Here is a 13,441-nt window from a genome sequence, read left to right on the forward strand (position 1 = left end):
CCCCTGATGCCTCCCATGTCTCCCTTGGGGCCTGGACAAAGGATTGGCTTGTGAAATTCAGGCTTTGCAGATGGCTTTCCTATTAGCAAGAGAGGCCTGTAACATACCCTCCTCATATGTGTGTGTGGATGTATATATGTATGTGTGTGTATATATATATATATATTTATATATTTGTTTATGGGCTTGCCTTGTGGCTCAACTGGTAAAGAATCCACCTGTAATGCAGGAAACCTGGGTTTGATCCCTGGGTTGGGAAGATTCCCCTAGAGAAGGGAAAGGCTACTCACTCCAGGATTGTGGCCCAGAGAATTCCACGGACTGTTTATAGTCCATGGGGTTGCAAAGAGTCAGACACCACCGAGTGACTTTCACTTTCATATATGTATATATACTGTATTAATACAACCTCCATACTTATGTGTTTACATGTATGTATGTGTACTTGTGTATGTGTGTACAGATAGGTATATACATGTGTGTGCGTGCCCAGCCGTGTCTGATTCTGAGATCCTATGATCTGTAGTCCGCCAGGCTCCTCTGTCCATGGAAAATTCTCCATGCAGGAATGCTGGAGTACCTAACCATTTTCTACTCCAGGCGGTATCAGTTCAGTTCAGTCGCTCAGTTGTGTCCAACTCTCTGTGACCCCATGGACTGCAGCATGCCAGGCCTCCCTGTCCATCACCAACCCCCAAATATGAATGGCCCAAGGAAAGATACATGCAAAAGAAAAAAAGAAACACAAGCTGACTCCTGTCGTAATCATTCCACTCAGTGTGAATCTTCAGTTCAGCTCAGTTGCTCAGCTGTGTTCAACTCTTTGTGACCCCATGGACTGCAGCACCCCAGACTTCCCTGTCCATCACCAATTCCCAGAGTTCACTCAAACTCATGTCCACTGAGTCAGTGATGCCATCCAGCCATCTCATCCGTGGTTGTCCCCTTCTCCTCTGGCCTTCAGTCTTTCCCAGCATCAGGGTCTTTTCCAATGAGTCAGTTCTTTGCATCAGGTGGCCAAAGTATTGGAGTTTCAACTTTAGCATCAGTCCTTCCAATGAATATTCAGGACTGATTTCCTTTAGGATGGACTGGTTGGATCTCCTTGCAGTCCAAGGGATTCTCAAGAGTCTTCTCCAACACCACAGTTCAAAAGCACCAATTTTTCGGCGCTCAGCTTAGTCCATAGTCCATAGTCCCCATAATCCAACTCTCCCATCCATGCATGACTATGGGAAAAACCATAGCTTTGACTAGACAGATCTATACCAGCTGGTATAGACATGGGGATAGCTAAAAGCTGGGTGGTTAAAAGCCCTGCTTCAGAATCAGAAAAGTTTTCAAACCTAGCTGCTGTGATCCTGGGAAAATATTTAACTCCTGGGAAAATATTTTGTAAACTTTCTCTGCCTCTGTATATTTGTGTAAACATGGGACCATATTAATTCCTCCCCTAGTCACGAGGTTTGAAGGAAATCCCAAGGCAGACATTGGCCGGACCTACCATGGTTTAAGATCGGGAAAACAAGGCAGGTGGTTGGCTATGGCTGGTCAGGACCAGCGGTGGTGCTGAATGGGTGCATCTTAGAACTTACTTCTCTTGGGCCATGTCCCACTCATCAAAGAACCATCAGATTGTAACTTGGCTTCCATTGCAGCTTAGCAAAAGGAAAGAGTGGGCAGTCTTGCAAGCTTTCCACTTCTCATTATATATCATTAACTTGACCTGGAGTTGCTTGATGGTTCTCATGGCAAACTGGCCCCTGGAGAAGATGTATTTTGTTGTGCTGACAGAGGAAGTCTTCTGAGGCCCAGTCAAGAACTGCGTCCTGGAACTTCCTTGTTGGTCCAGTGGTTAACACCCCAAGCTTCCAGTGCAGGGGGCGAGGACTTGATCCCTGGTTGGGCAACTAAGATTTTATGTGCTGCGTGATGCAGCCAAAAAAAAACACAAAACTCCGCATCCCACACCCTCCTTCCTTTGAGTCCTTTCTGGGGTACTTTGTGGCATCCGCTTGTACTCTATTCTTCTGCTAGCTTCAAAGGACCAGCGGAAGAATAAACTGGAATAAGGATGGATGGAGCCTTAATTTAAAAGATATCTTCTCCTTTTCTCCTAGGACACTTGGGATGAACTTCTCATTGGCAATGTAGAAATGAAAAAGATTTTGGCTTGCCCCAGGTAAGGATTCTTGCGAGACTAGACCTCTGTGGCGTGGCAGGGTCACCAGTTCTTAACTGTCCCCTGACCCTTCGTTATTGTGTGACAGGTGCATTATGACCACAGTGGACCCAGATACTGGAGTGGTTGACAGGAAGGAGCCACTCGAAACCCTGAAGAGGTAAAACGTCTATGTGTCTGGTGTATTTTTATATTATCCCCAGCCTCCAGCCACTTGTGGCTCTAGGTGCTCTGTCTGGGCAACTTTGTACATTCTGGTTCTTTGTGTTATTAATGTCAGTGAGTATTTGTTGCCTCTTTTTATTTATTTTCTTTCTTTCTAGATGACTCTTGTAGAGTTTTGGACAAATTTTCAATTGTATGATCCCACAGTTTGAAATTTTCATCTCTCTGACTTCAATTTTTAATAAGCTTTACACACCTATCTACAAATTAAGACCTTGTTTGCAACTCTCATTTACTTTTTAGGATCAGTATCAGGAGGATGAGAATAATTGAGGTGTATAATGAAACAGTTAAAAAGGGGAATGAACCAAGTTGTCTGAGTTTGTTTATTCAAGAACTTCTTTTGTGTTAGGGTGTTTTGTTACTTAAAGAATTTTGGCTAACTTTAGTTCTCAATATAGAATGTGTTTTTAAACTTAAATTAACTTTTTCTGGAAGTTGTATTCTGTTCTGTTTCCCTTTCATCTGTTTTTTGTTTGTTTCTAATGGATTTAAGTTCCAGAGGAGATTATTTCTAAAAGCCTTCAGATTTGCAATTCTATTTTGTTTTTTATTTTTAAGACCCAGTGATTATTTTTTCTTTAGACAAGCCTTTAAAAAAAATTAACCTCAGTAACAGTCCAGTTCACTTGCCAACAGCATCTCTGTGTTCAGTTTTGTTTATCAAAGATCCCAGGTTTGGACTTATAACCATGGAGGGCCAGAAAGCCTGGCGTTCAGGGCAGGTCCATTGTGAGACTGTTTGAGCACTTATTTCCCATGTTTGTGAAACTGAAGGTACGCACGGGAACAAAGTATTTTAAGTGACACGTACAAGTTTTTCATTGGGACTTCAAACCGAAGCCACAGAAAAATTGTTTAGACTCTCAGGATATTCTAGAAAAACCAGGTTTATTTGCAGTTTGACTACTTACCCAGACTTCTCTGTCCACATTTTAGAAAAGGTTTGCAGGTTATTTATAGAGAAGCCGAGCCTGGAAGCTGAATTCCATTGAAAGCACCTAGATTATTCCCTTCTTATGCCTGCAGGGTGAATTTTTGCTTCTTTCAGTTACCGCCTGTGTGATCCTTCTGAGAAGTCAATTTACAAGTCGTCCCCGCTGTTTGGGATCTATTATTCGGTGGAAAAAATCGGAAGCCTGAGAGTTGGTGACCCCGTGTACCAGATGGTGCAGTGATAGAACCACCAGGTAAAGGGCGGTCTTGGCTCGTGGAGTGCAGTGCTTTGAAGCCAGAACCACATTTTCTTGTACGGAGGTGATTTTCTGTTCTGCTGCTGTAACTCCTGGGAGAATGAGCAGTTTCTGTTCTTATCTTTGGAGGTGAAAAATGTCCTTTATTTATTTGTTTTGAACAACTTTTCTTTTTAAAATTATTTATTTATTTATTTGGCTGTACCAGATCTTAGTTGCAGCACATAGGATCTTTGATCTTTGTTGCAGCTTGCAGGACCTTTAGTTGTGGCATGTGGGATCTAGTTCCCTGACCAGGGATTGAACGCCCGCCCCCTGCACTGGGAGTGTGGAGTCTTAACCACTGGGTCGCCAGGGAGGCCCCTGACCTTTATTTTTATTCCCTTCAGCAATCATTGTTCCTCCTCCCTCCCACCTCCCCAGCCAGTTATACAATGTGCATGCAAAGCCCCGGCAGGAAGACAGGTTTGGGTCCTGGTTTGTTCGGGAATATCATGAAGGAATACGAAAGTGAACGATTCTCCAGAGTTCTATATTTGTTTTTTCTGTCTCTGATAGAAAAGTGAAGGGGAAATATATAGACTATTCAAAGTCAACTTGGGGGATTTATGTTAAATCAAATGCTTTTCATCAAATGTAGTTTAAAAATATGATTTAAAGTTTGAAAACAGTCATTGCAACAGAGTAGGGTGCCTGGATTCTGAATCTCAAGGAATAAAATACAGTTCTCACCTTGAGTTCATCAGGTCAAATAAAATTCAGACTCCTGGAGTGAAATGCCTACCCCCTAAATTATAGGAATGGGGAAGTCAGTCGAAAGACCTCAAATTGAAGTTTATAAGTAACTCTCCTCATAATATCCAGAGCCCCGATTTTAAAGTGACTTCATCTCCAAAACTCTTGAGTATCTTTCTAATTCTGGCCTGGCTTTCTCACCTTCTGGCCTGCCCACACTTCAGGACCCATGGCACAGTGGTTTAGACCATCTAGACTGAGCCTTAGGTAGATTTGGATGTGTAACCCTAATAGCCCCCTTTCCCACCTTGGTTGAGTTGTTTAAAGCCTCTTAGCCTCAGTGCCCTTATCTGTAAAGTGGGAATAATAATAGTACTCTCGAAAACAACCAATAAAGGTTATTTTTGAGAGTTAATTCATATGAAATTGCAGCATTGCCTGAAAAGTGATCCATAAATAAATGATCTTTCTTGTCATCATTGCAACAAGTCCTCCATGTAAGGCCAGGTGTCAGATGCCATAGTGAATGTAAAGATGCGAGAGGCTGGACAAAAAAGAAACTTCTACTGGTGATGGTTAGGCATGTACATAACCATATTGCATCTTTCATATGACATTATACATACATGTTACATATTTCTTCAGTTCTACAATGCCTGTTTCCCCCACATTTTAAAACCTCTGAGATCATAAAACTTCTTATAACATTTTAAAGTCTTTTTTTTTTAAATAAAAAATTTTTATTTGATTGTGCTGGGTCTTAGTTGTGGCATAAGGGATCTTTGATCTTTGTTGTAGCATGCAAACTCTTAGTTATGGTATATGGGATCTAATTCCCTAACCAGGGATTGAACCTGGGCCCCCTGCATTGGGAGCTTGGAGTCTTAGCCACTGGATAGCCAGAGAAGTCCCTCAAGATGTCTTTTAGAAAAGCCTTGATGTGCACAAAATAATGCTGTTATCTTAGGACTAATGTATTTTGGATTTGATCAATTACAGTAAATCCTACAGAAAAGCTTGTGAAATTCCGAAGTACCTACCATTTTTAAAAGCATCTGGGGAAAGTGGACTCAAGCGTGAGTCATCTAACTTGACCTGATTCTGTATTCCTGCTGGTCAGGCTACCATTGACTGGACCCAGATTGATGCCTAAGCCAACATCTTTCACATGTCTGCCTTTGAAGAAACCAGTGGTCTCAGAGGTACCTTAGCAATTAGGGGTCCACTGTGTTCAGTTCAGTTGCTCTGTCATGTTCAATTCTTTGCTACCCCATGGATTGCAGCACCCCAGGTTTCCCTGTCCATCACAAACACTTGGACTTTGCTCAAACTCATGCCCATCGAGTCGGTGATGCCATCCAACCATCTCATCCTCTGTTGTCCCCTTCTCCTGCCTTCAGTCTTTCCCAGCATCAGGGTCTTTTCCAATGAGTCAGTTCTTTGCATCAGGTGGCCAAAGTATTGGAGTTTCAGCTTCAACATCAGTCCTTCCAATGAATATTCAGGACTGATTTCCTTTAGGATGGACTGGTTGGATCTCCTTGCAGGCCAAGGGACTCTCAAGAGTCTTCTCCAACACCATAGTTCAAAAGCACCAATTCTTTGGCACTCAGCTTTCTTTATAGTCCAACTCTCACATCCATACATGACACTGGAAAAACCATACCTATGACTAGATGGACCTTTGTTGTCTGCTTTTTAATATGCTGTCTAGGTTGGTCATAGCTTTTCTTCCAAGGATCAGGCATCTTTAAATTTCATGACTGCAGTCACCATCTGCAGTGATTTTGGAGCCCAAAAAAATAAAGTCTGTCACTATTTTCATTGTTTCCGTATCTATTTGCCATGAAGTGATGGGACAAGATGCCATGATCTTACTTTTTTGAATGTTGAGTTTTAAGCCAACTTTTTCACTCTCCTCTTTCACTTTCATCAAGAGGTTTTTTTTTAGCTCCTCTTTGCTTTCTGCCCTAAGGGTGGTATCAACTGCATATCTGAGGTTATTGATATTTCTCCTGGCAATCTTGATTCCAGCTTGGGCCTCATCCAGTCCAGCATTTGGCATGATGTACTCTGCATATAATTTAAATAAGCGGGGTGAAGATACACAGCCTTAACCTACTCCAATCCTAATTTGGAACCAGTCCGTTGTTCCATGTCTGGTTCTAACTGTTGCTTCTTGACCTGCATACAGATTTCTCAGGAGGCACATCAGATGGTCTGGTATTCCCATCTCTTGAAGAATTTTCCATAGTTTGTTGTGATCCACACAGTCAAAGGCTTTGTCATAGTCAATGAAGCAGAAGTAGATGTTTTGGAATTCTCTTGTTTGTTCCATGATCCAGTGGATGTTGGCCATTTAATCTCTGGTTCCTCTGCCTTTTCTAAATTCAGCTTGAACATGTGGAAGTTCTCAGTTCATGTACTGTTGAAGCCTGGCTTGGAGAATTTTGAGTATTTGCTAGCGTGTGAGGTGAGTGCAATTGTGCTGTAGTTTGAACATTCTTTGGCATTACCTTTACTTTGGGATTGAAATGAAAACTGACCTTTCCCAGTCCTGTGGCCACTGCTGAGTTTTCCAAATTTGCTGGCATATTGAGTGCAGCACTTTCACAGCATCATCTTTTAGGGTTTGTAATAGCTCAGCTATAATTCCATCACCTCCATTAGTTTTGTTCTTAGTGATGCTTCCTAAGGCCCAGTTGACTTCACACTGCAGGATGTCTGGCTCTGGGTGAGTGATCACATCATCATGGTTATCTGGGTCATTAAAATCTGTTTTGTTCTTCTGTGTATTTAGTTCTTCTGTGTATTCTTGCTACCTCTTCTTAATATGTGACTTCGCTAGTGGCTCAGACAGTAAAGAGTCTGCCTACAATGTGGAAGACCTAGGTTTGATCCCTGGATAGGGAAGATCCCCTGGAGGAGGAAATGGCAACCCTTTCCAGTATTCTTGCCTGGAGAATCCCATGGATAGAGGAACCTGGCAGGCTGCAGTGCATGGGATTGCAAAGAGTTTTGGACATGACTGAGCGACTTACTGAAAAGTAAGCACTGCATATTTCATAGTATCTTCTGCTTCTGTTAGGTCCATACTGTTTCTGTCCTTTATTGTGCCCATCTTTGCATGAAATGTTCCCTTGGTATCTCTAATTTTCTTGAAGAGATCTCTAGTCTTTCCCATTCTATTGTTTTCCTCTGTTTCTTTGCGTTGGTCACTGAGGAAGGCTTTCTTATCTCTCCTTGCTTTTCTTTGGAACTCTGCATTCAATGGGAATATCTTTCCTTTTCTCCTTTGCTTTTCACTTCTCTTCTTTTCTCAGCTATTTGTAAGCCCTCCTCAGACAACCATTTTGCCTTTTTGCATTTCTTCTTGGGGATGGTTTTGATCACTGCTTCCTATATAATATTATGAACCTCTGTCCATAGTTCTTCAGACATTCTACCTATCAGCTCTAATCCCTTGAATCTATTTGTCACTTCCACTGTATAATCTTAAAGGATTTGATTTAGGTCCTACTTGAATGGTCTAGTGGTTTTCCCTACTTTCTTCAATTTAAGTCTGAATTTGGCAATAAGGAGTTCATGATCTGAGCCACAGTCAGCTCCTGGTCTTATTTTTGCTGACTGTATAGAGCTTTCCCATCTGTGTCTGCAAAGAATATCATCAATCTGATTTTGGTATTGACCATCTGGTGATGTCCATGTGTAGAGTCTTCTCTTGTGTTGTTGGAAGAGGGTGTTTGCTGTGACTAGTGTGTTCTTTTGGCAAAACTCTATTAGCCTTTGCCCTGCTTCATCTGTACTCCAAGGCCAAATTGGATTGTTACTCCAGGTGTTTCTTGACTTCCTACTTTTCCAGTCCCCTGTGATGAAAAGGTCATCTTTTTTTGGTGTTAGTTCTAGAACTTGTAGGTCTAGAACAGAACCATTGTAGGTCTGAAGATCTTCACAGAACCATTCAACTTCAGCTTTTTCAGCATTAGTGGTTGGGGTATAGACTTGGATTACTATTGAATGGTTTGCCTTGGAAACAAACAGAGATCATTCTTTCGTTTTTGAGATTGCATCCAAGTACTGCATTTCAGACTCTTTTGTTGGCTGTGAGGGCTACTCCATTTCTTGTAAGGAATTCTTGCCCACAGTAGTAGATATAATGGTCATCTGAATTAAATTCGCCCATTCCAGTCTATTTTAGTTCACTGATTCCTAAAATGTCGATGTTCACTCTTGCCATCTCTTGTTTGACCACTTCCAATTTGCCTTGATTCATGGATCTATCATTCCAGGTTCCTATGCAATATTGCTCTTTATAGCATTGTACTTTACTTCCATCACCAGTCACATCCACAACTGGGCGTTGTTTCTTTTTTGGCTCACCTTCTTCATTCTTGATGGATTTATTTCTCCACTAATCTCCAGTAGCATATTGGGTACCTATCGACCAGGGGAGTTCATCTTTCAGTATCCTATCTTTTTGCCTTTTCATACTGTTCATGGGGTTCTCAAGGCAAGAATACTGTAGTGGTTTGCCATTCCCTTCTTCAGTGGACCATGTTTTGTCAGAACTCCACACAGCATGGTTTATAGTTTCATTGAGTTAGACAAGGCTGTGATCCAACTGGTCAGTTTGGTTAGTTTTCTGTAATTGTGGTTTCCATTCTATCTGCCCTCTGATGGATACTCCACTGTATTGCTCAGCCTCAAATCCCCTCAAAATCAGATCCTTTTGTGTTGCAGTGGTTGGAAGCAAGGAACACCCGTGTTTTGCTCACACCCAGCTGTTTCCAGTTGTCTCCACTCCCAGGAGACCTTGTGTTAGCCTAAGATAACATGTTGCCTTTTCCAGTCCTTGTAGGGTCTCCATGAGGTAGATGTGATAATCAGCATTTCAAAGGGCAATAAACAAAGACTCGTGTCAACTAAGAGGACTCGTGAAGCCTGTTAAAGGTGCTTAAGGGACTTCCCTGGTGGTCCAGTGGTTAAACATCTGCTGTGCAATGCAGGGGACTCGAGTTCTAACCCTGGTCAGGGAACTAAGATCCCACAAGCTGCAGGGCTGAACTGAGCCCATGTGCCGCAACTATAGACTCCGTGAGCCACAGTGAAAGATTCTGCCTGCTGCAACTAAGACCCGACAACCAAATAAATAATATGTTAAAAAACGGGGCTTTTGGAAGGTCTTTCTGAGAGCTGTGTGTGGGATGGACTGGAGGCAGGAAAGAGATGAAAGGTCAGGCAGGTGTGACAGCATGTGACTTAAGTGGGGTGGAGGTCACAGGTGCAGAGAGTCAGTGTGGAGAGCCCAGACTGTCAGCATGCCACAGGTGCTGTTTGACCTTTGGTCTTAAGTTCCCTTCTAGCTTTTTCATCACCACTCCCCTGCACAGACCCCGAGTGCTTCCTGATGGCTGTCTCCTGCTTCTTTGCTCTGAACATGCTTCCACTTCATGAGGGTCAAGTGTCAGCCCCTCAGAGTCCCACCTGGGGGACATGGTATCTAGTCATCCCTACTGCCTACCAGGGGCTTCCTCTCTGGTGGGCATTTCTGTTGGGCTTTAAAAACAATAACCTTGCCCCTTTACTTTGATGGTGATCCTACTATGCTTTCTGATTCTGGAGGGTCTCCTTTTTCCAACAGGTTGATTAAAGTCAGTAAAAAAAATAGCTGTTACTACTTGCACAAGGGTTACTTGAATTGGTTTTTTTGGTCCTTTTAAAATACAATTATATAGAAGCTTATATGTTCCATTATAAATGCAATTCATGATCATCACAGCAAATGTTGAAGACACCAGAAATGTAGAAGAAAAAATGGCCCATTGTTACTGTTTGTAAATTTTATTTTGGTTGTCTTTTGTTTGTTTGTTTAAGGTAGCCATGATCTATATGATATATCATAATCTGTATGATAGAATCATATATGTCATATATAATGCAAGTATTTATTGTATATAATTTACATATACAAATATGGATCTGTTGACTAAAGAAAAATGCACAGCCTAAAAGTTGTGAGTGAAATCTTATTGGAGGATCTTACCGAGGACTATAACCTGGGAGACAGCCTCTCAGGTAGCTCTGAGGAACTGCTCCAAAGAGGTAAGGGAGGAGTCTGACACTTGTAGTAGAACATCCAAGGATTACTGGTAATCACAAAGAATAGAAATCTTAAGTTAATGATTTTAGTACTTTTCTATGTTTGTGAAGATGCAGGAATCTGAGTTCATTGAAATGATTCCTTAGATATGCACATTAACTATCCAGGGCCAGTGTCTAAATACAGAATGCTCTTTTTCTCCGTCCTGAATTGCCTTCAGGGCACACCTTCTTTGGGCAGCTGCAAGGGCTGATGGCTTGATTCTTGTAAAACTGGGCTGGTGGGCAACATTTTTTGTTTACTGAAAGGGCAGGCAGCATTTCCTGTCCACATACCATATGTCACACATATACATGTATATCTATGAACTGTGAGCTTATAAATATATATCTAGGAATTATAAACCATGTATCATAAGCCCTTTCATAGTCCTCCAGCCTGTTCAAAGGTCATTTTTGATGGCTTCCTAACATTACATGACACTTTGTAAAGACCACTTTATACTATTGACACTCAGGCTATAATCCAATTTTGTTACCAGTAAAATTCTAGTAGACACAGTTGTGGCTTCCCAGGTAGCTCAGTGGTGAAGAATCCACCTGCCAATGCAGGAGATCCAGAGATGCGGTTTCAATCCCTGGGTTGGGAAGATCCCCTGGAGAAGGAAATGGAAACCCACTCCAGTATTCTTGTCTGGAGAATCCCATGGACAGAGAAGCCTGGTGGGCTACAGTCCCTGGGGTAGCAAAGACTCGGTCAGGATTGAGTGACTGAGCACATACACATTGTTGTATGTAGAGCATTGTAAGATTGTTTTTCTATAAGTTAGATTTCTAAAGTGGAATTATTGACTTGTGGGGTATAGGCATTCTTTCAGCATTTTGACCAATTGCTTTCAAAACGATTCTTCCCACCCGCCCCCAACTTGTTACATGAGAAAGATCCTTGGCTCTGGCCTTTGCCAGGGTCATTTGGTGCAGGACATACTTTACATTTCCTGCATTTTAACCTTAATAAGTGACTGGTTTGTGCATGTTTAAATTACTTATGACTAGTAAGAGAAAAAAAATAATCAGAGATTCTTACAATTTATTCAGATTTCAGCATCTGAGAGGCATTGATCAGCACTTTTATGACCGCAGCAGCAAGACTATCTGGGCAAATCCTTATTACCCAGCCGGTAATTTCATCCTGGAAATGAACCTCTTTTGGAGTTACAAATGTTCTGAGTTAATACAAGGAAAGTATTAAAGGTGATTGGGAATAAGAACGCACATAGATTTTAGGTAATGAAGACTTTTAAAATAAATACAATTGTCCATAAATTATTTGGAATGTGATGGTAGCTATTACACTTCTTCAGTCCCTGACGTTAATACTGATGAGTAAAGAAAGTTGAAAGAATCAACTGAAAAGCTACAATTTTCTTCTGAATGTTTATATTTTATTATGTATTGTGTATTTTAGGAAAAATGGGAAACAAAAGATTTCCAGTGTGCCTTAACACGTTAACACACAAATCCCTCTTATTGGGTTTAACATTGCCATTGAGTTTTGCTCATGTGGTTTTACCCCCATCATTATGGAATTGTATTGTATTTGAAATAGAAATTATTCTGCAGACTTTGTTTCTTGATTTGATTATGCCTCTGTTAAGCCATGTAAAAGTAATTGTAACTGACAGGGACAAACAGTGCAAATTCCAAGTATGATAAAGAAGAGAATGGGGTTTGAAAGCAAAAGGAATTTTGAGAATAACAATAGGAGGAAGGAATCATGAACCTGTTTTTTTTTTTTAGATGCAAGTAATTTTTGAACTATTCTGGTATAACTAAACAAGAATTCTCACTGATGTAACATGTGAATGAATGAACTCACCTATAATTTTGTGGTTTCTTGAATATCATTGAATATATTGAATAAATGTGATTCTCAATTGTACTTTTTCTTTGGTATTTCTTTTTAAAAATATCTATTTATTTATTTTTGGCTGCATTGGGTCTTAGTTTCAGCATACAGGCTCTTCACTGCAGTGTGTGGAGTTCTCTGTAGCTGCAGCACCTGGGCTTAGTTGCCCCTGCTGCATGTGGAATCTTACTTCCCCTACCAGGGATCAAACCCATATCCCCTGCGCCAGCAGGTGGATTCTCAACCACTGAGCCACCAGGAAAGTCCCAAAATGGCCTGATTTTGTGACAAGAGCCTGACCTCAGTGCCTTACAAGGATTTGTTGTTATTGTTCAGTTGCCAAGTCATGTCCTACTCTTTGTGACCCCATGGACTGCAGCACGCCAGGCATCCCCATCCTTCACCATCTCCCTGAGTTTGCTCAAATTCATGTCCATTGAGTGAGTGATGCCATCCAACCATCTCGTCCTCTGCGGCCCCTTCTCCTGCCTTAAATCTTTCCCAGTGAGTCAGCTCTTCCGCATCAGGTGGCCAAAGTATTGGAGCTTCAGCTTCAGCATCAGTCCTTCCAATGAATATTCAGGGTTGATTTCCTTTGGGATTGACTGGTTCGTTCTTCTTGCTGTCCAAGGGACTCTCAAGAGTCTTCAGCACCACAACTCGAAAGGGTTGCCCAGACATTCCCTGCTGCCTTGAAGAAGCCTCGGGACCTTGCGCTCGTAGCCAGGGTTCCTGGCAAATGCAGCTGCATCTCTGAGGCTTTGTGTCTGGAGGAGCCAGCCAAGTGTGCAGTCCTATAGAGGGCAGTCTCTGCTCGGCTTTGCTGTTCGGAGCTGCAGGCTGCGGCCCTGAACACCTGGGCTTGCAGGTCCTGAGACCCTAGTCTCGGGTCTCGCCCTCAGATTCCCACCCGCCCAAAGCTCCCCGGGCCCAGCAGCCCGCAGAAGAGGAGAGTGGCTGAAGGCAGCCGGGCACCCTGCGAAGGCCACCGGCTGCCCATTGCTCCCTATTCCCAAGAGAGGGATCTGCCTGCTGCCTGATGCGTCCTGCGAACTTAAAAAATTTTAGGTTAAATAAACAACCCACAAATACGTAAAT

General features: G+C 42.1%; 1 protein-coding gene across 2 annotated transcripts in view; it reads left to right on the forward strand.

Annotated features, from left to right (window-relative positions):
* Window positions 1-12,376, forward strand: part of MTARC2 (mitochondrial amidoxime reducing component 2) — a 35,625-nt gene extending 23,249 nt beyond the window's left edge. Inside the window, exons 5-8 of one of the 2 annotated variants that reach the window (XM_065938354.1) lie at window positions 2,121-2,182; window positions 2,271-2,342; window positions 3,459-3,576; window positions 11,514-12,376. In XM_065938354.1, coding sequence (XP_065794426.1) covers window positions 2,121-2,182; window positions 2,271-2,342; window positions 3,459-3,576; window positions 11,514-11,546 — 285 coding nt within the window. In that variant the 3' untranslated portion in view covers window positions 11,547-12,376. Of the gene's footprint in view, window positions 1-2,120; window positions 2,183-2,270; window positions 2,343-3,458; window positions 3,598-11,513 lie in introns of both variants that reach the window. The other variant, XM_065938355.1, reaches the window with a different exon arrangement.
* The last annotated feature ends 1,065 nt before the right edge of the window (window positions 12,377-13,441 follow it).

Source organism: Muntiacus reevesi, chromosome 5 (genome assembly GCF_963930625.1).
Source record: "Muntiacus reevesi chromosome 5, mMunRee1.1, whole genome shotgun sequence".
NCBI classification, from domain to species: Eukaryota; Metazoa; Chordata; class Mammalia; order Artiodactyla; family Cervidae; genus Muntiacus; species Muntiacus reevesi.